The sequence below is a fragment of the Podarcis melisellensis genome, assembly GCF_964234715.1.
Source record: "Podarcis melisellensis genome assembly, chromosome: 6".
NCBI lineage: Eukaryota > Metazoa > Chordata > Lepidosauria > Squamata > Lacertidae > Podarcis > Podarcis melisellensis.
In genome coordinates, this window is record NC_138538.1 from 75,291,466 (window position 1) to 75,317,581 (window position 26,116).

At 42.1% G+C, this 26,116-nt stretch overlaps 3 protein-coding genes across 5 annotated transcripts in view; all 3 read right to left on the minus strand.

Moving 5' to 3' along the window:
* Positions 1-416: 416 nt before the first annotated feature.
* DR1 (down-regulator of transcription 1) lies at positions 417-11,355 on the minus strand. Its single transcript, XM_081916103.1, has 3 exons — positions 10,602-11,355; positions 4,052-4,215; positions 417-2,425 (listed from the first exon to the last, which is right to left on the minus strand). The coding sequence occupies exons 1-3, from the start codon at positions 10,819-10,821 to the stop codon at positions 2,279-2,281; spliced, it is 531 nt and encodes a 176-aa protein (XP_081772229.1). The 5' UTR covers positions 10,822-11,355; the 3' UTR covers positions 417-2,278.
* Positions 11,356-14,595: 3,240 nt separating this feature from the next.
* LOC309372455 (retinol dehydrogenase 8-like) lies at positions 14,596-21,599 on the minus strand (the record flags this gene model as incomplete). The annotated part of the gene is made up of 6 exons (XM_081916094.1): positions 21,252-21,599; positions 20,341-20,506; positions 19,022-19,197; positions 17,362-17,455; positions 16,009-16,192; positions 14,596-14,835 (listed from the first exon to the last, which is right to left on the minus strand). Exons 1-6 carry the CDS (start codon positions 21,346-21,348, stop codon positions 14,596-14,598), a joined length of 957 nt encoding a protein of 318 aa, XP_081772220.1. The 5' UTR covers positions 21,349-21,599.
* Positions 21,600-22,599: 1,000 nt separating this feature from the next.
* The window catches only part of CCDC18 (coiled-coil domain containing 18), a 30,901-nt gene continuing 27,384 nt past the window's right edge, over positions 22,600-26,116 (minus strand). For all 3 annotated transcript variants that reach the window (XM_081916020.1, XM_081916021.1, XM_081916019.1), the window contains exons 26-29: positions 25,825-25,962; positions 25,042-25,230; positions 23,840-24,275; positions 22,600-22,927 (exon numbers count right to left, since the gene is read on the minus strand). In XM_081916020.1, the coding sequence (XP_081772146.1) occupies positions 23,868-24,275; positions 25,042-25,230; positions 25,825-25,962 (735 nt within the window). In that variant the 3' untranslated portion in view covers positions 22,600-22,927; positions 23,840-23,867. The remainder of the gene's footprint in view (positions 22,928-23,839; positions 24,276-25,041; positions 25,231-25,824; positions 25,963-26,116) is intronic.

A 26,116-nucleotide genomic window follows, 5' to 3' on the forward strand; every position in this document is an offset into this window, starting at 1 on the left:
TAAATAGTCATCTCAAACTAAAAAAGTAAATGTGGTTCCTTCAAAAAATTAAAAAGTACTTACTTGGACAGATTTGTTTTTAAAAAACAGCACACTCCTAACCATGTCTTCTTGGACGTCCTGTTGGGGCTGACACCCAGGTAAGTGTGATTAGCATGGTAGTCCAAAATGTGCTGAAATGGTACAGGATCTACGAGCAAACTGTACGTGATGCGACTAGACAGAATACGTTCTGTCCCTGGAAGAAAATTACGCAAATTGAAAAGAACCAGCCCTAACACGAAGGACGATTATAGGCATCTCTTTGGTGAGAACATCTTGATCCCGTGAAGTTTGCAAAGTTGGTTCATGGCAGAACAAAATTAAGTTTCTCTATTATATGACAAACCGTGAAAGTTGGATATTGAAACGTGTAATATAAAAACACATTTGAATTTTATTGCTTGAGGAATACAGCATATGAAAAAGCACATGAATGTCCAAAGGAAAGGTCACAGGGATTCAAACATATTGTGATACATACCAGATGCAGTAAAATATTAACCTGAATTCTGCATCAGAAAAGAAGTGTGAAAATGTATATCTTTCTTTTAAAAAAAGACTTATTTCAAATAGGAAGGGCAAGGGTGTTACAGTACAAATCAGGAAAGCCAACACTGCACATTAACATGGTTTTACTAGCCTAGTGTTTCTACCTTTGGTACTTCAACCTTAATGAAGACAATCTTTCACCAGATTTTGCCCAATACTTTTCCTGCTGAACAAATGTGTTTCAGCTTAACATTCAAACTAATTTATCTCTCAGCTACCAGTGTATAAATAAGGGTGCAAGTTATTTCAGGTGAAGCTCCATAAAACTCAACTAACTGCAATTCAAGATCGTAGTTTGACTCTCAGTTTGGCGCTCTGCTTCAGAGACAAGACTTTCTCCATTCATTCTCAGCTCTTGCATAATTTTCTATAGCCATCAAGGCTGTGCTAGAAAGTTTTTTAAAAATTGCAGTCTTGGTTATGTTGCATGATGCATTAATATGCAATGCATGAGATTCTACCTCCTTGCAAGCAAGTACCAGAAAAATATGCTGATGTATCTTCAAGTATATTTTCAGATTCTAAAAAGGACTCTATTGTTCCTTATTATCAACACAAATAACAATCTAAGCATTGTTATATATATAAAATCCACACCTATAATGCCCCAGAATAATTAGGTCTTGTTGGTCAGTCTTGGGGCTCAGTCACCAAACTGAACTTGGAATTGCAACACTTAGAACTAGTACCCTACTAGTTTCTAATGTAGAAGCAGCCAGTTTCACAGATAAAACTTCTCTATTGGTACACTAGTCTTGATAACGTCGTGTTAATATTGTGCTGACAAAAAAAAGTACATTGGAGTTAAATGAAGATTCCTCTCATTGCAAGCATGCTTATTAGTTCCAATATTTGCTTTCATAGACCTGACTATTTCAGCATTCTGAGTCAAAACAGAATTAAAACAACTCTGTTCCACCAAACTCCATTTGAACACTTGGAACATGCACGATGCATGTTAATACCACCTAAAGTTAAAATTAAATGGCTGTGAAACAGGAACAGATTTAATTCTTCAAAGCAGACAATATTTGAAATGAAATATTAATGTTGCTCATGACACTGAATTGATGACATAATAAAGTATTGGGTTTGTTTTCACCTCTATACAAAAGAAATTCAATCTGTACAACTATTAAACATACATTTTCCTAGTTTGGCAAAAACGTATCATTTTTCAAGATTGGTGGTATATGAGCACAGAGTATATATTGCCATATATATATATCGTTTTTGAAGACAAAGAATTCAATTATGCCGAACCCTTTGCTTGGCTGCTCCGTTCCAATAAACCAAAACAAAACCCAAATTAAAAACTTCTACAGAAGATTCTATGGTTAAAAGGGAAGAGAAATGCAAATGTGAATTTAGAGCCTCTGTATAAATTTTGCTATATTTTATAAACTTTATTGTAACACTGTTTGTTGATCAAATAAGTGACACACTGCTATCTAAAATTTCCATAAACACCATTAAAAATCCAAAGTTGATATGATACTGAACCTTAAGTCTTCAAGAGTTCAAAGAGACAGTTTCGACATGTACAGCACACAACAGCAGACATCCCTAAAATACCAACGGCCGGTCCAAGATGCAGACAAAAGTTACGGGTAAGCATTCATGTCCTGCACAGCAAAACCAGCGAAAACTATTTCCTTGCGGGGACTGAAACTCAGCCCAAAAGATTTCAGATGTCGTCCTCATCATCTTCATCTTGAGAAGAGCCTGCCTGGTTGGATGCACTGGCCGAGGCAGCAGCAAGCTGTGCTTGTTGGGCCGCTTGCTGCATTTGTAGCCATTCCTGCTGGGCTAGCTCTGCCTGCTGCTGTCTAGCCTAGGGACACAAAACCGTAAGTTCAGTGTCTATAGCATGACCTAGCACAGTTGTGCACAGACACACACATGCGCACGGGGAGATCAGTGCAAGAGGCAAGCCAAGAACATTATGGCATCCTCTCGTGATCTGTTTCGAGAGAAGAAATTAGGACCACTACTTCACAAGTGAAACATCATCATCATCCGTGGGTCCATAGGTTGCCTAACCCTGCTGCACACTTGAGAACTTCCCGTCGTGTTTAAAAAAACATATTGCTGGCTTTGACACAAACTCCAAATGAGGGATGCTCATGAGAAAAAGTATTTCCAAAGGTACAAAACTTTAGGAAGAGCTAAAATTCCCTAGAGCAGAGTTTCCCAAACTTGGGTCCCCAGCTGTTTTTGGACTACAATTCCCATCATTCCTGACCACTGGTCCTGCTAGCTAGGGATGATGGGAGCTGTAGTCCAAAAACAGCTGGAGACCAAAGTTTGGGAAGCCCTGCCCTAGATTGAAGAGTGTCTTTCTCAGACAATGCAGGGAGAATGGGAAAGAGATCATTTCCCCTGTCCCACTGCACTTTTCAGGTTGGTTGGAGGAAGGGGTTTGTACCAGTCAGATTTGGTTTCCCCTCCACAACTTCTCTTTTGCTATGGGGAGAAGAGGGACTGCGCTCCTCTCCCTCTCGACTCCTGCATCTTTCCCATTTCAACTTCCTTTCTCAGTACAAGAAGGGCTTAAAAGCAGGAACAGTTCTGTCAACTAAGGCTTCAGGCAGGCTCAACCAATGGACTTGGAATGGACCTGATGCCGTCACATGACACAGAGTGTCTTGGAATCCAGTGAATTTTCAGCCAACTCAGCCCCTCCCTCAGAACACTCAATTTTAGCGATTTCCACTGGCAGGGATACAACTAGCAGGGGCCATACCTGCCCACTCATGCAGCCAGCAAGAGGCCAGCTGAGCAAGGAGAGCAGGACACAGGGACACCTTCACCTAATCCAACCCTTAATCCCAGCCATTTGGATTGCTGTCAGGTATGCTTAATGTATAACTCCAGATAGATTCTGCAATCGGGAATTAATCAGAGAGAGCCCAAAACCTATACCATTTCAATTACATTAACCCTTGTCAGAAATGGATTTTGGGAGACAGGCTTTTAATGATATCCTGATTTTGAAGCGGAAAGGACACCAAGGAAGTCTGACTGAATCAAATGGTGTTTACTCCAAAATAAGTGTGCACAGGATTACAGCCCAAATTAGTTCCCAAAAATTATCTGTACTTAAAAGAGACCCAAAGAAATAAATGAGAATTAAGTTAGTCATAACCAACTGAAGTCCCATTGATTTCACTTGAGTATACGAAGTTCAGGTGCAACCCTATATTTTTGCATTGACACATTAATTGATGTAGCTATTTCAAGCTAATACATACTGAGACAGTCACATCCATTTATACCCAAGCTGAATGAATCAAGTTTTGCATATTCAAAGAATGAAAACTCAAGTCATTTCCAAAATTTAGATTTGTATGCAATATCCAAGTCTAGGATGCTTAGCTGATTCATCTTCACAAACTGTGTATCTTTCCACAATTAAATGTGGAAAGATAAGCACTGCATATATTGTTTCCTCACTTACTTTTGCAAATAACTCTTGTTGCTGCCTTAGGAGCTCTTCTTCAGGAATGCCAAGATTTTCCAAACGATTATTAGCCCTTCTTCGCTTTAGTGCTACGGTTTTGCATTCTTGTAAAACTTCTTTTACCTCACTGATGTAGGAGCCAAAACCTAAGCTTTCAAGTGCTAGGGTAAAAAAAAGGTTTCTAGTTAGTAAAATTCAAGCATTTTAGGCAACAAGACACCAACTTAACCTATCAGGCACAGTTGCCACTACCACAAAAAACATACAATAATTGCTATATAGTGTTACCTTCTGAGGGAGGGAGTAATTTTGGACTACAGAAATCTGCAGGTTGGCATATCTAAGTCAGGCCACTTCTTTTAAAAGGACAAAGAACTTATGATCTGAAGTTACAGGTTACAGGTAGCCGTGTTGGTCTGCTGTAGTCGAAACAAAATAAAAAAAATTCTTCCAGTAGCACCTTAGAGACCAACTAAGTTTGTTATTGGTATGAGCTTTCGTGTGCATGCACACTTCTTCAACTATCTTCAGATATCAGGTATCTGAAGAAGTGTGCATGCACACGAAAGCTCATACCAATAACAAACTTAGTTGGTCTCTAAGGTGCTACTGGAATGAATTTTTTTATATGATCTGAAGCTTCACTTAAGCAAGCTTTAAAGGTAAAGGTAAAAGTACCCCTGCCCGTACGGGCCAGTCTTGACAGACTCTGGGGTTGTGCGCCCATCTCACTTAAGAGGCCAGGGGCCAGCGCTGTCCGGAGACACTTCCGGGTCACATGGCCAGTGTGACATCGCTGCTCTGGCGAGCCAGAGCTGCACACGGAAACGCCGTTTACCTTCCTGCTAGAAAGCGGTCCCTATTTATCTACTTGCACCCGGAGGTGCTTTCGAACTGCTAGGTTGGCAGGCGCTGGGACCGAGCAGCGGGAGCGCACCCCGCAGCAGGGATTCGAACCGCCGACCTTTCGATCAGCAAGTCCTAGGCGCTGAGGCTTTAACCCACAGCGCCACCTGTGTCCCTTTTATCAAAAACAATTCCTTATACTGGGCAGCATTTGCAAGTAAGTGACGTATTATTGACTTCTATCCCTCTACTAGCTGAGTAACAATCTGTTATAGACTATGTATGGTGTGGATATATGCAAGTTGACAGGGAAGCCTTTTCCACTTTACGAGCAATTTGGTACATGAGATGGTACTGTTTAGTGGCGGCTGCTGCACAAAGGCAAGTAAATCAGACTACCCAACCTGAGGTGTTTTTCAAGATGGGGAGAGAGAAGGTGGGCATTCTGCAGGCAGTAGGCTGTCCAATGACAGGCTGTTGCTAGTGGGGAACACCCTGAGGGGGAAAGTCCACAGGAAATGGACTCTGGTGCCTCCCCTTCATGGGGCGCAACAGGAGGCAAGTGCCCGATGAAAATGGTAGGCTGATGGTGGAACGGTTCTGAGTGAGAAGCAAGGAAGTGAAGATTTCCCAAAGTAAGAAACTGAGAGCAAAGGAAAGCTCCCAGGTGAGAGCTGGGTTTCTCATTTTCTGAGGTTGGGCAAAGGGATTAACAGCTAGTTTTGTACAGATAAGTATATGTACTTGTATACTGTTTCTGCACTTTAGATATTCTGCTGATTTCTCCGTTTTTTTCAGAAGGCTGTTGTTACTAGATATGCATTATGTTTCCTAATTGAACCCGAGAAAAGTAGGTACCATATTTTTCGCTCTATAGGACGCACCAGACCACAAGACGCACCTAGTTTTTGGAGAAGGAAAACAAGGAAAAAAATATTCTGAATCTCAGAAGCCAGAAGAGCAAGAGGGATCGCTGTGCAGTGAAAGCAGCAATCCCTGTTGCTGTTCTGGCTTCTGTGATAGCTGTGCAGTCTGCATTCGCTCCATAAGACGCACACACTCCCCCCCTTACTTTTTAGGAGGGAAAAGTGAGTCTTATAGTGCAAAAAATACGGTAATAACTTATGCCATGAAACATTGCATTTTACAGGCGTTGTGGAGTTCAATGCTGGGATGAGTAATAAGAAGTAATAATTATGTATTATTTATTAGTATGAACTGTTTTTATATAACTGTTCTGGTTTTCTTGTATTGTATGGATATTAGGTTATGCACTGACATATATTGCTTATCATGTTGTATGTTATAAACTGCCCTTTGGTCTTTTCATGACTATCAATGTTAAAAAATAAAATAAATGCTGACCAATGGAGGGGGCTGATATTCACCTGATCTCCCTTCCCTATGCAGCCCCCTAAAAATCTCCTCTGGAGGATTGCAGAAACCCTCCAAAACAGTGGGATACGATGCTGAGGGTTTGCAAGGGAAGTGGAAATCAGTGACAGCAGCGAATTGTCTTCCTCCAGCTGCAGCACCCACTGGATCTAAGTCCCTTCCATGAAAGTCTGGATTCAACTTGCACACAAGATGTTTAACACTGGGAAACATGACAGTGGCCTGAGAATGCCTGATGTGTTGAGGCTAAGCATGTGTGGATCCAAGTGAATGATTGGGAACTGCAGGATATAATAAATATTTATTTCTAAACCATGTAGTAGCAAACCTAAAGGAATGCACTGCTGAAGGGGGGGATCACTCCATAGAAACACATTCACAAAATTGTAGAGCTGGAAGGGACCACAGGCTCACCTAGTCAAATGCATAAATCTTTCATCCAGCGTGGGGCTTGAACCCACAAACCTGATATTAAGAGACTGTTAAAAGTCTCAGACTCTACCAACTAAGGCTATCCCTCCTTATTTTCATGGTGTGCAAATTATATCCAACATATAAAGAGTTAAAAATTCTAATTTAAAGAGAAGAAAAATTAACAGCAGTGACTACCTTGAGCATTGTCAGACTTAAGTTTACCAAAGATGTGTTGATAAATGCAAACAAAAATGACTAAGCTAGATACAAAGAACTTTCCCCAAAGATAGTATAGAATTCGACATGTGGTAGCAAGCAGTTGAAAGGGAGGAAACATAAGCTCCAAACCTGCAGAGAGATACTGCACAGCTTGTCTTGGTGTTTTAAGCCAGGCACAGTGAATATAAAAAGTCAAAACCAAAATTGAAAGTGCAGTGGCCCAATTTGCTCGAGTTTGTGGTTTAGTGGTAACACCATTGGAAAGAGTGAAAAACAGTTTACGGGACAGACAAGTGCAGACACCCTAGTGCCAGCCATTCTCAGTTGATTGTCAGGGATTTGGCTGTGCATGGTTCTCTTCAAGCCCCAACAAGCTCAGTGGCTGCAGAAAGCCCTACACCGCACTTTGAGGCCCAACCAGCTGATAATCAGGATTTCAAATAACCTTGCAAAGGGCTTTGCAGATGCCCCCAATCAGCTGCACCCACAAACCCTTTTCTTGGTCCAGACACTTTACCTCTCCCACACCTGATGTCAGGTGTGCAGCAGATGGGAATCGCTTGGTCGAAAAGGCCTCATGGGCTAAATGGGGAGGCCTGGGACGGCTAATTAGGTCTGCAGGCTGAAAGTTCCTCACCCCTGTAGCTCAGTCAGTAGAGTGTGAGACTCTTAATCTCAGCGTCATGGGTTCGAGCCCAATGTTGAGCAAAATATTCCAGCAGTGCAGGGGGTTAGGCTAGATGACCCTCGTGGTCCCTTCCAACTCTACGATTCTATGATTATTAGTTCTGTAAGTGGTCAAATAACAATGCTTCTGTGGCCAGAAGTTAGAAAGAACCCTATGTATACGGCCACCATGGCACCAGTTATCCACTGGGGTGCTCTCTTAGGAGGTAGTAATTGTTATTTGCAAGACGATGGAACATCTTAAAGGTGAATTAAATAAGTCAGCAATTTTTAACCTTTTCAGACCTGGGATTCTCCTTTAACCGAACCATCAGTGTGGAAGCCCGTAATATTTTTACCATGTATCTGTATGATGGCAGTGCTGTTGCTGCAACCCATGTTAGATCAGGTAATGATCCAGTAGCGGGTGCTGAAACCTATGGTGTATATTGCACCTATATATGGAAACCTCGATTCTACTCATCGATCATCCAACCCAGCACAAAATGATGAGTTGGAGACATTACTTACTGAATGTGTGTGGGCCCTGTGTAGTTTTCTACAAGCCCGTTAACTTTGTACTCAGAAGAATCCAGACCTTTCTGTGTGTTCTACCCGGAAAAAAATGCAGAATTTGATATCGGGTTCATATTTCAACATCCTGACTTTAGTTTTCATTTTTGGATATGTGTTTTCAGTTGCGAAGATAAGCATTCAAAAACAGATGGAGCTCTATAGAGCAGCTTTCCCCAGCTGGTTGCCCTTCATCCCTCTCCACAGACCCTGCTGGCTGGAGGTGATGTTGGAATCCAACAACATCTGGTACAGCATCAGTTGGGAAAGGTTGCTCTACAACAGCCAGATGGAACTCAGCAGCCTAACCAGTGGTCATCGTTTCAGTGCCCATAATTTCTCATTGGTTCTCCCATAACAACAGTTTGCAATTATGCAAAAAAACCTTTACAAATTAGCATAATTTACATATGTCAGGGACACAAGTGGCACAACTCTCAATATAGGGTGATATCCAAATGTTTCTAAGCCCACTATTTCAGTGGGTCTGCTCTAAGAATGACTTAACATTGTATATCATCCAAAGTATCTTCCCGTATTAGGGTCTTCCTATTACAATAAAAAAAGTTTAAGAGCTATTTCCTGTGCTACGGCTCTGTGCATGTAACAGACTTTTGTTCATGTAGCAGAACTTCCTCTCTCTCTCCTGTCCCCTTCAACCCTCCTTGTGTGACCTCAAAATCATTTCCAGCGGATTGAGGGGAGCTCCAGAGCAGATTTTGTGGGGGCATAGCTGATACGAATGTGCCATTATGCAAGCAGAACTTCTCTGGTGCAGCACTGCACAAAAGTCAAGATGAAGCAGTAATACCCCAAAAGGCTATAGCTATCAACAGCTACTAGCCTTGGCAACCATACATTGCTTCCAGGGCCAGAGGCAGCATATCACTGAATACCAGTTGCTGGTAAATGATGATTATCTTCATATTCTGCTCAAGAGCTTCCCAAAGACACTGGGAAACAGGATGCTGAACTTGACAGGCCCTTGATCAAATCCAGCTGTACTGCTCTTACACTCTAAAAACAGGGTTTTCATTTCAGGCATCTTACATTTCTTAATGCTGAAAGTAGTATCATTAAGCAACAGCTGAATGAAACCAAGACTCCAGCTACTTTCACTTTTGCTGTTCTGAATGCTGAACTGAACATGAGTAACATGAATTTTAAAGGGAAAGTAACATAAAACAAAGTAATAGCCTAATGAATTTTCCCCTTCTTTTTTGTAGGAAAGCGCAACTATATTATATTTGACTAAAATCCTCTTGTTTTATAAAATGGAAACAATTAGACAAGGAAATAAAGAGAGGAAAAAGTTGTTTCCAACAAACTGCAAGGAATCTATAGTAATGTTGGCTATAATTGATGTCATTGACATACTATGCCTTTTAAAATGTGTTTGGAGGGGGTTATTGGGTTGTAGTTGTTTTTATTTTGATTATGTATTTTGCGGTTTTGTATTCTGATTTTATCCTGTGAACTGCCCTGAGACCTGCAGGTACTGGGCAGTATATAAATTCAATAAATAATAATTTTTTAAAATTAATATTTTCTGGGATTTTAACATATTGTATTTTATTGTTTTGGTGTAATTGTTGTAAACTACCCTGGGATCTTAAGGTTCAATCCTAACCACATCTACAAAGAAGTAAGTCCTATTGAGGTAAGTGGGGTTAGGATTGCTTGCCTTAATTGATGAACAGTGGTTTAGAAATCTAGCTAAATGAAATGTAGTGGAAAAAATGAACACGTGTGAGAACAATTGCATAATGGCGAACTCCCCTCTCATAATACTCTTTAAACTCTTACATCCTGTTTCTAAAAAAAACCCAAAAAACAAGAGGCTTTTACTTCAACTCAGATTCATGTAGCTAAACACACAAAGTGCTCACTTTACTAAACCTATAGCTATAATTTGCAAGGAGTTTTAAATAACTTTACTTGGAAGTTCAACTGACACCAGCAAGTTTCTCAGACGTGCCTGGGAGTTTATGACACAAAGATCTTCTGCGTTTCTAGCCCTTAATGAAGCTGTAGCTCTCAGCAAATGCTACGCAGTTGCCTGAAGGGGTGAAATGTTTATCTAGTCTACAGCTCACCAGAGTCCTCCAGGCAATCCAGCCTTTTGTAATTCTCTGCTACACAGCACACTGTAAGAGTGTGGTGGTGGTTGGATGCACCGCTTAACCAATTCTGAAGTTGTAGCAACAGAAAGCCTACGGAGAAGCACAGAATCGTGGAGTCGGAAGGGACCCAAAGGTCACCCAGCACAATTCCCTGCAATGCAGGAACCTTTTCCCCAAATGTGGGGCTCGAACCCACAGATCGAGATGCTGTACCGACTGAGCTACCCCACAGCAAGAGACCCGAGGGTGGCAAGTGAAGGGCTTTGTTCCGGTTGGGCACTAAAGAGGTAAGAGAGCAGGCTGCCCCTTGCCTTGGATGACGTGCTCCGGGGAGATGGTTTTCTTCTCCGACTTGTTGCAGATCTCGTTGGCCTCGGAGGAGATGAGGTGGATGAACTCGGTGCAGCAGTTGACCACCAGCTCCCGGGCGTCGTTGGCCACCCGCACGTTGGGCAGCGTCTCCTTGATCATCTTGTTGATGGCGGCGCGGGGGATGGTCAGGTCGTCGTCGTTCCCGGAGGAAGAAGCCATGGCGGGGAAGGCCGCCCAGGCAGCGCCTCCTCGAAGGGGAAGGGCTCCGGGCCGGAGACGGCAGGGGCGGCCCAACTGCCGCCCCGCGCCGAGGTTGCCAGGAACGGGACCGAGAGCGACACGGGAGCCTCGGCGGGAAGCGGCCACCCCCTCGTCGTCCCGCCCCCGGGCGGCTCCTCCACAGCCGCCCGCGTCACTACAGCAACGGCGACCACCGGCGCCGCCTCCGCCACAACATCCCTTCAGGCGCCCGGAGGCGAACCGTCAGCGCTGCCGCCTCAGAGAGAGGGTCGGGGGGCGGGGGAGGGGAGCCGGGATGACAGACAACCCGCCGCCGGCGAAGAAGGAGGAGGAGGCTCCGCGTAGCGCCGGCAGCGGCTCCGACTTCTTGCTCCCTCCCTCCCTCCTCACGCGCCGCGCGACGGTTGCGGCAGGGAACGAGGCTGCCGAAAGGCTCGCGAGGGGCAGCCGACACACAAGGCTGCGGCGCGCGGCACTTCCGCCGGAAGCGCTTTCCTTGCGCTTTCCTCACCCACTCTCCTCCTCACTCACGCCGCCAGTTCCGCTTCCGGTCTGGCGCGGAAGCGGCTTTGTGGGACTCTAACGGGGCGCGTCGGTCTGGGCGCGGTTGTGGACCCCTTTCTGTCTGTCCCCTCACTGGTGCTTTAGGCTGCTTCCCCCCTCCACACCTTGGGTCTCCAGGCCTTTTTTAGGGGGGGGGCTACAACTCCCATCAAGCCCAGCTAGCAGGCCCAAGTGGTCAGGGCTGATGGGAATTGTAGTCCAATAACGGCCCTGGGGAAACACGGGCAGAGACAGCAGGAGTGTAGTTTTCCGCCATCTCGTCGCAAAGGGGCTCCGCCGAGGGCGGTAGAGCGGCGCGTGCGCCGAAGCCCCTCCGGATCGCCGCCTCGGTGGTGCTGGAAGTCCCGGACGACGGGTTGTTGTCGGAATTTCGCACGCGCAGAAGCTTAGATCCGGGACTAGCTAGGAAAGAACCGTTAAGGCCACAATGCTGCCGTCTGCAATTACGTTGCCTGGGAGCAAATTTCATTGAAACTATAATATTGCGCTGTATGGTGTATCCTTTTAGTTGTGCGATTTATTTTGAAGTCAGTATTTCTATTCAGTCGGCGGAACGCGAGACTCTTAATCCTCAGGGTCGTAGTTTCGAGCCCCAAGTTGGGCGAAAGATTAATGCTTTGCACAGGTTTGGACTAGGTGACCCTGCTGGTCGCTTCCACCTCTACAGTTCTCTGACTCTGATTTCTCTCGTCTTCTGTTGTGGAAATCTAAATGGGAAAAGAAGGTGGACCTAGACTAGTGAAGCCTAAAACACAATCCTGCATGTGCCCATTAATAATTACGTATGGCTGTTACCAAGATTTAAAGCCATGAACTTTTTACCAAAATAACTATGAGCTGGCCATCCTCTTAGCCTAATCTACCCCACAATGTTGTTGTTAGGAGAAAATGAGCAGGGAGAAAACTACTTTGCATTTGTTGGAGAAAGTAGCATTTGGTGGTGGGTTAAAGTGGCATTTAATAATGGTACAATAAAATATGTCATATTCTCTGCTGGCTGTGTGTGTTTGTTCCTTACCCACATGTGTGCATTTAGGCACCCACATCTGATTTAATAAAAAATAATATGGTATAAAAGGTGTACCAGGAAACCTGGTATCTTTTATAGAAGCAATGCATGTGAATATTATCACCATTAAAAGTAGAGTCAAGTTATTAGGCAAACTACAGTTTTTGATTTTTTAGAGCTAGCAGTGCAAACAGTTCTCTTCCTTGAATGATAACCCCATACACTGCACTGTGCAACACAGTGTAGTTGTTTTGTACATACATTGCCAGCTCATCAGCTGCTTTTCTTTCTGAATGCTGATTTATTCAGGATTAATAATCTAATACCTATTAACAATTAGAAATATTTGAAAAGCATAAAATGTCTTCAGTACAAGAATGGTTACATTTGACTTTTACTAACTTGGTGGATAAGATTATTCTAAATCCAGTTTAAGGAAAGCCATATGAAAAAAACACTGCATCAAGAACCACAGGGGAAACCTAGACATTCAAGAGTGCACTACATCTCTTTCAGCTGAATGTACATTTCTAGCCACATTCTGAACCCACAAGTAACATGTAAAGGCTTTTAAAATGTGTGAAGACAGCTGGATTAGGTTACAAACCACTACAACATTTCTTGCAATCTCTGCTGAAGCAATTTGTCTTCTACCCATTTAATGTACCCACAGTAAATTATATACAGTTAGGATCCTGGGTACATACCAATTCCAAAATAGTTAAGAAGAATGTTATGTGAATTGACCTTTCTTGTAAGTGCCACCAGCAAACAGTTGTACTTTCTGTAGAGGCAGCATGTAGAAAGTATGTTGTGTGGAAGGTATATTCATAGCTGGCAACTTTCCCCTTTTTTTAAGGGAAATCCCCTTATTCCAAATAGGATTCCTCACAAGAAAAGGGGAAAGTTGACAGCTATGGGTATATTTAAGATAGAGTAGGAGAGAAGTTTGAACAAAAAAACTGAAAATTGGTTGGAGCAAAGCATATGAGACATAGAGCAACATAGTTTGCTGTGCACGAGAGGGTTATATGCAGTAAGCAGGTAAAAGATACGTTAGGATCGAAAAGGCTTCATTTAAAGGTACTATGTGTCTTTTTTGTAGCTTCATCCTTCCTCTGCATAAGCTGCCCTGACAGCTCTGGAACAGCATGTTGGAACTTAGTCTGATCCAGCTGGGCTCTTCTTATGCATAAAGTGTAAAGCTTTCAGGCTGCTGGTGAGAAGAATTGCATACTTTGCATATACTTTGAATACTTCTCTAATTAAAAACAGAAACCATTTCACATAGAAACATAGTCTGTTAGGGAAACTGTGAGGCATGATATGCTACTTTTCCCTGACATGCTACCTTTCCATGTAAATGATTCCCTCCACATAGGGAAACATTAAAAGTGCAACATGTACACACCCATTGCTAGCCTAAAGTGGTATATGTTGCCCTTAAGCAGATAATTTACACAAAAGCGCTATTTGATCTTTCAATAGATTTCACATTACGCCTACCCAATTTTGCAGGTAAATGAAAGTATGTGTTGGAAAAATATCGAGGTGGTCAGAGTAGTATATGGACAGACTTAAAACGAAGAGATTTGGACATACGCCTGGTAAAATTGGCAGAAAGCCAGATTTCCTCCATTTTGGGACATGTAGCTTATAATTTCAGTCATTAAGAAATGAAAGCGAAAGACATGGAAGAAGATAAACACCCACACAGTAACATATTGTTTGATTTAACTTGCTTGCTAGATGAACTCAGAGGCTGTGGGAAATGAACAAAGGATTAACATCGGATTGATTTGTGGGAATCACCTGGACTAACTTAGAAGCAGAACAAATGTGAGATGATCACCACCCCCTGACGTCAGAGCATGGGAAGTCAAACAAAGATTTACAATTTGACATAATATTTCGACTGTTTGATTATTTTATAATTTGGAATGTTTTTAATGTAGCTTTTATTGGATTGTTAAATTGGAAAACTTAATAAATATTATTTTTAAAAAGAAGTAAGCCCCACCAACTTCAGTTGGACATGCCCCCAAGTAAGGATTGTGTATAGGACACTAGCTTCAGTCAGGGCTATTTAAGATGTCTCCCATCCCACACAAGCACTTACACATAAGGAAACATGGAAGTGTGTGAAATAGCCCACATGGCAGCTGAAATCATGCATTTGCTCATTGGGAGGATCTTCCTCCTCCCAAGTCAAAACTTTTTCTGCTTTTCCAACGCAGCATTTTAATGAAGTTAAGACTCGCACTGAAAACCTTATCATGCTGAAAAACCATTTTGTAGAAGGTATCAATAGGCAGGTCTCCATTTGGATCGGCATATTTCAGTGTTGTAATTGGAGTGTATAATGTGTTGGTCTGGTGGCGAAAAGGAGGGTTTTCGGCTAGAATTATCTTCACTGTATGCTGTAAGAATGAGAAAAGAAGACATGATAACATTCTGGAATTGCACCAGACTGAGAGTGTGTATGTAAATATATTTGGAATGGGGGTGGAGAACGCAAAGAGAAAAAACGGGAATAAAATCAGCACTTTAACTCAATATTGCTGTTTGGGTTGCTTACATTGTTCCAGCAATGATGTTTTGAAAGTGAGCTTACTTGAAGAGGAGGAACAGTTTAAACACACACACACACCTCTGACTATTTTTAATCTGAAACTGCTATATCAGTGACACTCTCAGAACATTCCTTCAAGATAAGTGTCCCCTACCAGTAATAGAGTACTCCTAGTTTCAAATGTGTTATTAGTTTCTGGAAAAATTTAGACCAAAGAAATGGAATGAAGCTTCCACTATCACCCGCCCACTCACCACCAATCGTGTGCTCACCACAACCGTGGCTAACAATCACCAAAGTTATTGGCCACTGCCAATCTCCCGTCTGCTCACCACCACAACCACCAATCCCCCACACACTTACTTGCCGCCAAATGTGCTTTTGCCAGTCATCAACAACAATCGCTAAAGTTATTGAGCTTTTTTTTTGGGGGGGGGGGTCACAACTGATCCCCTGCCCGCCCACTTGCTGCAGAAAATCGCCACCATGCCCCACTCTGCGTTCAGTATCCGTGTATAAGACGACCCTCAATTTTTGCCTAACATTTTAAGGCAAAAAACATCATCTTATACACAGGAAAATATGGTACATAACATAGTAACACACACATACAAACCACCGTTTAAAAAGCTCATAGACTGTTAATTAGTCAAAAACTTGGGAGAAGAGGAATGTTTTTGCCTGGTGCCTAAAGATATGCAATGAAGATATTATCCACTTGAGCTCATCCTGAACATGCAAGTGATTTCGGTAAGATGCTCAGACAAAGGTTGGCCCATTGCCTAGTTACATTTGGCGCTGGCTAGACTCTTCCTGCCTAAAATGTTATTACTCACATTAACAGAGCCTTGTGAGTACAGATATTTTTAGACTTGGCTGTCACTTCCCCCCAGTTTCATTGGATTGTAATTTCATCAGGAGCTGATGCTGAGCAATTGCCAGTCGCATAATGCCTCATGGCTGGCGAACCATAATTATGTAACCCAGTCTTAAATTCCACAAAAACCTTCCAATGCATTACCTCTGCTATGTCTTCAGCTGTTTGTCCCAGGGTCTGGAAAATTTGCTTGTAATTTTTCAGGTAAATATTTACAAACATGTCTGCTGTTTCTTTATCTGCAGCTGAAAGATCCATGTTAATCCCATCTTCAAACACTTTTCTTTCAAACTCTGTAACCACGGGCCCTGGTTCTATTAAACTTAGACTGTTTGGGAAAATAAAGAAACAGGATATATTGTGTAAGTCATCTACTATATGCATAGTACCTACGGGACCGCCTCTCCCGGTGTGCCCCACAGAGGACCTTAAGGTCCATAAATAGCAACACCCTAGTGGTCCCGGGCCCTAAGGAAGTTAGATTAGCTTCAACCAGAGCCAGGGCCTTTTCAACTCTGGCTCCAGCCTGGTGGAATGTTCTGTCTCATGAGACCAGGGCCCCTGCAGGATTTGATTTCTTTCTGCAGGGCCTGTAAGACAGAGTTGTTCTGCCTGGCCTTTGGCTTGGAGCCAGTTTGATTCCCTCCCCCTCTTTCTTTTTTCTTTTTTTCCCTCCTCCTGTGATGAGGCAGCATTTTAATATTTTAATGTTTCTATATTTTAATTGTTGTATTTTAACATTGTTTTTATATTGTATTCATTCAACTTGTTTTTATTATTGCTTGTTAGCCACCCTGAGCCCGGCCTTGGCTGGGGAGGGTGGGGTATAAATAAAAATTATTATTACTGTATTATTATTATTATTATTATTATTTAGTAGATGCAAACCCTTAGTTACTGGGCACAAATTGGCAAAGAGTAAAGCCATGCAACATAGTGCTTGATTTTAGCATTAATTTTAATCCATATCCAGAAGTGAACATTCAAAATCACGGGTTTGTTTTCTTGCATTTGCATCTTGCATTTCACCCTCGGATATCCTTAGTAAAAGGCAATAGATTTATACGACCTGAAGATTGTATAAGAGTGGCATAACATGTGGTTTCAAGACCAGGGGTGGCAACCTAAGGGGTTTGATTAACCAGCCCATGAGCTGCCCCCAAATTGAGCCTCCTGATCGGTGAGTCCCCGTGTGCTGCGCTAAACCGGTGCAGCATGGCACGGGGACTCGCTTCCGTGGTGCTGGAAATCGTGTCTGCACAGACGCCAGAAATCACGTGCACAATCCAGCCCACAGAGGAATCTCCGTTGGAGTGAACCGGCACAGGCGGGGTAAACCTTGCAGACCCCTGTCCTAGATACTCTGCCAGTCAACATCCGTCTGTCTCAAGAGACAATGGAGTGCACCTCCTGGGGTGAAGTTAAACAGCTGCTTTAGCAGCACCGAAGTAAATTTAAATTAAAGTACAGTAATAAATGAGCCAGGCTGTTACTTACTTAAGTTTAAACTTGAGTGCTTGAATGGCTAAACTTTCACAGAATCCTTCCACCGCAAATTTAGATGCAGCATAAACATCATTGAACAAAATCCCTATAGATTACAAAATAAAAAAAATAGTGAGTTGCTAATCTTAATATACCCTGGGCTGATGATGAAACCATCGTGTAAGAGTCTCCTGTGTACCATACACAACATAAGATCAACATCAATTTAGGCTGTCAGCATTACAAATGCTTTTTTATTTAAGGAAAATTAGAGTGAATCACTGTCAAGGCCAAGAAGAAGTTTCAACGAACGTATATTTATTTTGCCCCTCTTTCACCTCTTGCCCAAAAGATTTTGCAACAAAGCTCATTTACTAAATGGGATGAATGCACATGCCATCCTTCTTTCAAATCACCTTCAGTTTTCAGGAAAGGGGATGGAAAAGGCACCAGATGGTTCCCATCCCTTAGGTTAGGCAAATGTTTCTAAGTCCATGCAAACCGAAAGCGTTTCAGATAACATTTTGGATAACACGCAGGCAAGTAAACTTCAGTTTTGCCGTTGATTCACCATAAATCTCCAGCCCACTCCTTTCCGCCAGAAGGGCTAGACACAACACTTCTGTACAGTCTTTGCTGTTGCTACACACTGTGGCATAACTCCATTGACACAATGTTCTGGGTTACAATGCCACAAATAAGGGCATTGGGTTGCAAGAGCAGACTTTGCTCTTTAGCTGCAGATTGCAGCTCAGTTGCCTATAGGACTAAAATCATTGTCGTCATTGAACTTGCTTCTTGCCCGAAAACCACAAGCCAGCTATCTGGCATTCCTTTACTTGAATAAGGGAGGGAGGAAAAGCCACAAAAATCACTTTCTGCTGAATCAGGAGCAGAAGTAACCAGGGCTGAGATGTTTCAGCGTTAGCAAAACTTCAGCTGATGCCAGTGTTGAAAACTGAGATATGAAAGCTAGGAGCTAAAGGGCATCTTAAATCTAGGTTATGGGCGCAACAATGGAATGTCTAGGCACATTTTTGTAACAAGAACATAAAGCTGAAAATGAATGAACTGCAGCTAAAACATTATGTTCATTTTTCACATGATCTAATGACTAGTCCTTCCCTTGCCCCCCCCCCAATATTCTACGAGGGTCTTTTCTCCAGTCTTCCGTGAGTAGCTGGAAGTGGGGAGACAGAAAAAGGTCCACCTTCCCTTCCACTCTGCAATTTTAAACTGAAATCTTAGGTGCAGTACTGCGCCCAGAGCTCAGAAACTGCTTGTGCTAATGAAATTCCCTGATGCAAAATGCGCCGTTCTAGAACAATGGGAGTTTTGAACACTGGCTAATGCAGAATTAATTCTGGGGAAGCACAAAGGGCAAATCTAAAGGTAGTGTTGCCACTTAAAATGGGATAAAAATGTAGGATGAGATGGCTCTTGAATATGGGAACATAAGAGCCTTCTGGATCATTGAGTCCAGCACCCTGTTCTCACTGTGGCTAACCAGATGCCTATGTTAGATGCCCATAACCAGGAGCCTATTGCAAGAGTCCTCTCCTGCAGCTTCCAGCAACTGACATTCAGAAGCATAACTACCTCCAGCCGTGGGATCAGAGCATTAACCTGCAATACACGCTGCAGTAACTAATTAGATGCAATATTACTTTGCCTTGTACTCCCATGACACTGCTGATAATCACGATATGGCCGCTTTTTCTCTTCTTCATGTCGGGCAAAATCTCCTTCAGCAGCCGGACCAACCCAAAGAAGTTTGTATCCATCACGTTTTGCATCTCTTTGATGGTCTGGCATTCAATAGGTCCAATGAGTCCCATGCCGGCATTGCTAACTGTATAAATGCAAAACAACAACCAGCTATCACTTGCCACTCTTATTTTTTTCATGTGCAGCAAATGTGTGGGACCACCCATTAACCCAGGTCTCTGGCCATAAATAAAAAATGTAAAACATTAAGCACCATTGCAAATCAGAATAAAAAAGCTAGTATGAACCCAGCAGCATAAAATCAATTTAAAACAAGCAAGAGGCAGAAATTAAAAGCATGAAATGTGTAACTTGAAAAGGGAATAAAAATCTTTTCCTTGGCTGCCTAAAAGACTATAATGTAGATACCATTAAGCCTTTATGGGGAGGGTATTCCATAAACTGGGATGCAGGTGGCGCTGTGGGTTAAACCCACAGGGCTTGCTGATCAGAAGGTCGGCGGTTCGAATCCCCGCGACGGGGTGAGCTCCCGTTGCTCGGTCCCTGCTCCTGCCAACTAGCAGTTTGAAAGCACGTTAAAGTGCAAGTAGATAAATAGGTACCGCTTCGGCGGGAAGGTAAACGGCGTTTCTGTGCGCTGCTCTGGTTTCACCAGAAGTGGCTTAGTCATGCTGGCCACATGTCCCGGAAGCTGTATGCCAGCTCCCTCGGCCAGTAAAGTGAGATGAGTGCCGCAACCCCAGAGTTGTCCACGACTGGACCTAACCGTCAGGGGTCCCTTTACCTTTACTATTCCATAAACTAGGCACCACCACCAAAGAGGCCTTCCCCCTTGTCACCACCCACCTCAGTTCATTAAGCACAGGTACCAGGACAAAGACTCTTTTGATGACCATCTCAAGGGCTAGGCAGGCGACTATGGGAGACCAGATCCCAACATACCAGTGCTTTGCCATTTGCACCAGCTTCCAGCCTCTTCCCAGGCCTGATTCAAAGTACTTGTTCTAAGGTTTGAAGCCTTAAATGCCCGGGGACCAGATGACCTGAAGGGTCTCCAGCCCCCATCCCTCACCTAGTTGCCCTGTTTTGGACCAGCTGAAATTTGCATCAACCCAGGGCAGTAATACAATCAGGAGTTACCAGAACAGGCAAGTTATTGTGAGGATGAGCTCCTTGGAGGATTGGTGGGATATAAATGTAATAAATATTAATTTTTACATTAAAATATATACATAAAACGAATGTTCCATTGGTATTCATTACTTGCCTAGGACATCAATCCGCCTTCCTGGGATGCTACTGACACACATTTTAATAGATTCATCACTGCACACATCCAGCTGTTTAATCTCTAAGGTGTTTCCAACAGTATTGCCTGCAGCTTCTATCAGTTTATCCTGTTTGGCCAGATCCCGCATTGTAGCATAAACTGCCAAAAAAAAAAAAAACAGGGGGGGGAGGAAAATAAATATCACAAACAGCAGTATTTAGCCTTTCCTTTCAGAAGAGTTATGAAAATTAAACACTGATTACATAAACCTTCAGCTCCAGACTCTAAGGTCAAGGAAACCCGATTATACTTCCATTTGATAGAGGCTCCAGATTAGAAGAAAATAAAATAGCATGGTCAGAACCCAACACATAATTAACCCATTGAAACCAACTGGTTGCAGTGTTCAGGGCTTCTTTTTGAACAGACATGTATAGAATTCCACTTCCTGAACACTGCAACCAGTTGGTTTTTTTCTCTTTTTAAAAAATGGCTTACTTCCATACAAGTGGATAGAGGATTGTGGCTGTTTTTTAAGAAAAGAGAAAGAAAAATAACCAGCTGACATTAAAAATATAAATATTCCATCAATTCTAATTTAAACATATAGATCAAAATAAACAGCTCCTGTGTAGCTTTAAGAGCAAGCCCCACTGAACTGAGTGGGACTTACTTTTTAATAAGCATAGGACCGGGCTGTAAAATAATGGAGGCTAGTGACATTTGGCTTCTCCAAAAAAGAAAAACCCTTACACTTTTGTTTCTAAAATTAAATTGCAAAGCCTGCAAGGATGCAAAGTTGCATCATGTCACGCTACGTAAAGCTTTACTACTCAACATAGCTCACACTAGGTAATGTTCAGCAACACAGGTAAGCAAAATTAAAGAGAGAAGGTGTTGTTACCTTTGAATCTTTTCTGTTCATCAGTGGCCATTTTTACAGCCAACGCCAGCCCAATTCCTGAGGAGCAACCTGTGATGAGCACTGTTTTCTGAGCCATTGTGGATGGTAGCAGATGCGCTGGAAGGTTTCCCTTAGACAGTCTGGATAGTCTGGTAGCTTTGCAGGACAAAAGCTAATACTCCCCTGGATGCTTTTATCCACAGGACTTTAGGTGTCAGCAAATCTAAAGGTGCATACCTATGCATTACAGAGCTAAGAAGATAATCTCCGTATGGACAGCAATAAACAAAAATAGATGTTTGGGCATGGTTATATATGAAGGTTGCATAATCTGGCTTGATGATGCATTGTAGGGAAGTTAGGCTTCAAGGTTGTAGCAGTTTTTAAACTAAAAATTTGAACAAAATATGAAGGGTGGGTTATCATAATTTAAACAGGCAACAGGACTGGAGATCAACTATACCAAAACCTAGAGGACAATACTTTGCCCAAGTTGTATTTGCAAATTGCATGAATCCTTGAAATAGGTGCTTTAATTTCAAAAGATCTGAGGCAACTCAAAGCCAGTTGTCTCCTTAAAAGAAACTCAATTGGGACCTTCAGTCTTGGCAGTCCCTATAACTATCATTGTTGGGCACAATCATTGTGGCCAAGTTACATTCTTGCTGAAGCTACCCTTTGTTTCAGTCAGTACTGGTGTTGATGGCTGCTTGGACACTGAACGTCTAGCAGAAACATATCAAGGGGTTCCACAGCAGGGAGACACCGTCAAGGCTATCAAAGAATGTATGGTGGAGGCAGGCCGGGCTGGGGGTTTCTTGGTCTTCCCAATTTAAACATGCGCTATGTAACACTTCACATTCAGCATCTAGAAGAGGAAACAACTTGCCTTCTGTTATGTGCTGCAATATCTGTTTTCTGTTAGCTATTCCTGTTGACATTTTTTAAAATGCCATGTACTTAAAAAAGAGATTTGTCATGAGTAAAGGAGGCTTGTTGGGAGCAAAAGGACATATGTAATAGCCCTTGATCTGAACGTTATTGCTAAGGGAGAGGCAGACATGAGAGGCTTATAGAATTATGAATAGCATGGCTTGCCCAGAGACACACTACATTCCTCTGATCTCTTTCTCATAACTGTGGGTCACCCGATAATATTAATTTGCATTGGGTTCAGAAAAACAAAAGGAAGGACTTATTTACACAATCCCAAAATTCCAATACCACAAGGTAAACTGGTGCCTTTCAGTTTTTTAAAAAAATAAAAATTGGACAAATTTATGGATTTTTTCCCTCTCACATGGTAACTACAGTAGTGGATATGTAACAGAAAAAGCAAGTAACACAATGTGTATTGTTTGTTTATTAATTCAATAATAATACATTTATCTGAAATATTCAAGTATCAGGAAAATAGTTTTTTTAAAAAATCCAGATCCTTCAGATTTCTCTTTAAGAGAAAAAAAACCACACCACACCTTTATTACTGTACAAATTACTTCAAAGCAGTAATAAAAAAATAGAATTGGGATAAATAGGAAGGGATTATGAGTCACTATGTTTCTCAAATATATACAGGGTTTGTATAAAATGGCACATCATTATATTCATGAAGACAATAAATCCATCTGCGGTTGACTGCTTGCCAGCACACTGTTACTTCACAATCTTTGTTCCTGAAACAGATATTAACATAGGCATTAACAAATGTGAAATTCATGCAGACCTCAAGTTCTAGTTAAAATGAATTACTGGTCTCACACTAAGTACTTGAACAAGCATAATAATCACCCAACTGCCCTCCCCTTATTTGATACAGAGAAGGCCTTTGATAGGATCCTATGGTCTTCCTGGGTAATTTACAAATAGGATACTTTCCCCTGCCCCCCTCATTCCTGGTAAGGAATGGAATAAGCCTTATTTTTTTATTTGTGTTTGGAACCTCTGACCTGTGCAACCCATGGATATACAGTAGTGAGATCAGCAGTATCCATACAGCTGTTAGGGAACAAGAGATAGTCATATTTGTGGATGACATGCTACGCACTATCACAAATCCAGAGAGATCCATCCCTACCTTGACAGCTCTTATATATGATTTTGGACACCTCTTGGGAGACAGCATTAACTGGTCTAAATCAGAACTTATGCACTTGATGATATCCTAATATCTATCAAAAGCATTGAATTACATTATTCATAATGCTCTGTTTGCAATTACCATCAGGTAAAAACTAGTCCTGAAGAAAATTCCTCAAAACTGTTTTCAGGTTTAGGCTGCACTCCTATGCACACTCACCTGATAGGTAAGCATTGAACAGTGGAACTTACTTCTGCAAAGGATCATGCTTTTTATTTTGATTGAGCTCGTGTCCTTAAAAAAAAAGGTGACCCTATATGCACTCTTGATACATTTGTAAAGTCTGTCCTAGAGGTACATTAATTAGTTAATACATCTTAGTAGTCATGCTTGCTCCACAAAATGTAACTCAAAGAGGGAACGTTATCATCATTTGCCTGCCCCACCTCCAGACAAAGTGTACTGTGTCCTATTTGCCTAAGAAATACTATGGTACAGAAATACATACTTGAATTGTCCTTTACATCAGGTGAAAATTATGGAGAATTTTCAGAACTCATCTCTTTGTTGATATATTTTAGCATGCCACTAAGAGTTTGGAAGTCACTGCTATCACAAGTCTCATCTTCTTCCACAATGTGTGTCAAAGGATCAAAGGATGATTCATCTGGACTTTTTGGTGAGTCGTGAATTGTGTCTTTTGGCTTCCTACAAATTACCAAAGAATTGGATGTAAAAATGTTTTTTGGTTTTAATAAATTTCCATCATCTTTAAAACTTGGATCATTAGTGCTTGCAGATTTTCTCTGAGAATGCCTGTCAAAGTTTGGCTCTTGATCTAACCATTGATGAGTGGATATGTTTTGTGGGGCTGAGAGTTGCTTGATGCTTTCTGTTCTTTCGTGACCTGCAATTCTAGCTTGTAGTCTTGTTACTTCAGATTCCTAAAAATGTAATAAAAACAAATAACTCAATGCTTTTATTACGAAAAAATATTATGCCTTTCACATTAGCTTAGCAATATTAATTTCACACTGCATTCAGTGACAATGTTTTCAGCATTTCCCTGTCCCACTTCATTGGCTGCCATCTACAGAGGGCAGGAAGACACTGAACATGATTGGGCTTCCTATTTCTTATTCTAGATATTATCCAGAAAATGGGAACACATAGGTCAACAACAGCCACCCCCTAAAAATGTCTAGTCAGGCTCCAAACCAGGGGTGGGGAAATTCTTAAGTCCCATAGTTGCATTCCCTGGGGTTGAACACCCATCACGAGTGCAGCTAGAGGCAAAAGTGGGGGTGGTCCAAGACAGAACTAAGCACAGCAAAGGATGGGACTCTTAGCTTTGGATTCCATCATGCAAAAACCAGAGGTTTGCACCCCCCCTAACCTTTCCATCTAGCCAAGCAAGAGGCATCATCAAGGACACATTCTAGCCAAGCAAAGGCACTCTAGGATGATACAGAGTACGGCCAGTGAGAGGCAGGTTCTGGGGAGACAGGATGTGGTGTGGGGAGAGTCTCAGTAGCCAAATAGGCTCGGAGGACCATCTTTGGCCCTCAAGTCTCACAAAAGCCTAATTGCTAATGATCTTTGGTAGTAAGTACCAGTGAAGTTGGATAATTTTATTAATTTCTCCTTGTACAGGAGATTTTTGCCATGCTGCCTTGTATGTCAAGAAAACACATTCTTGTGCTTACTCACTTTGAGAAGCAGAGCTTCGTTTGCTGCGTCAATCATGTCATTTCTGGACTGAAGCTGTTCTTGTAGATTACAGACAGTGCCTTGTGCATCTTCCAGGTCTAGCTTCAGCTGCTGCAACTGCCCATAAAGGTGATGAGATTTAGATATCGACTCCTTCCGTTTTGTTTCCTCTGTTTCATGTAAGAGTTTCTGAAGAGATAAAGACAACAAAATATATTCAAAACTTTATGATCCGTTTATTTAAACTTATAATAGAGGCATAGAACAAATAGCCTTATTAAGCTAATGTCCCAATTGATACATAATTATGGAATTCCTTGTTCAAATGACAATCCCCAAAATCAAATGTTCTGTTGTTAAAGTCACGTCTATCAGTGTTGATTTAGTAATTTAATGAAGGTAGCTGAACTTACGTTTGGGAAGGGATGAGAAAGATGAATGGTCCTGAAGCATTTGGGGAAGGCCTATTGCTGAGTAGTACAGCATCTGCTTTGCATGCAAAAGGTTACAGATTACTCCCCAGCAACTCTAGGTAGCGCTGGGAGGGAACGCTGCCTAAAACCCTGGAGAGCCACTGCCAATCACTGTAGGTTGAAGTTGGCCAATGGACCTTTCCTATGTTCTCCCTTATTTGCAATGCCAGAATCAAAAGTTTTCCTTTTAAACCAAGGTGCCAAGCAAAACCTACGGCCAGTCTCTAAAATTCCAATATAAAAATTAACTGTTTAGTTCTGATACATCTAAAAATACAACACATGCTGGTAAGAGCAATTTTGTTTTTACCTCTGACGTATAAGACTGCTTTAGTGAATGTATTTCTGCTGAGAGCCTCCTAATCTCCGTTTGCATTCTTGCTTCTAACTGGGCTTCCCGTGCCTGAGCTGCCCCTAGTTGTTCTGCCAAATGATTTGTACGACTTTCCTAAAAGGCAATTATGAAATAAATAATATCAGCAACAATATATTTAAGCATGTAGTATATAGTCCTCCTTCCTCCTTTCCCTTTCTGCTTGCAGGGAACCAATGAACCCCCATTAAAGTGAGTAAGCATTGCTGCCCAATACACATTGAATTGG

Excerpts from the sequence above, each read along its gene's own strand:
- DR1 (XM_081916103.1), bottom strand. The coding sequence starts at position 10,821 with ATGGCTTCTTCCTCCGGGAACGACGACGACCTGACCATCCCCCGCGCC. Across the intron at positions 4,216-10,601 it reads CCCGGAGCACGTCATCCAAG|CACTTGAAAGCTTAGGTTTT; the intron begins GCAAGGGGCAGC and ends TTTTTACCCTAG. Across the intron at positions 2,426-4,051 it reads AACAAGAGTTATTTGCAAAA|GCTAGACAGCAGCAGGCAGA; the intron begins GTAAGTGAGGAA and ends TTGTGTCCCTAG.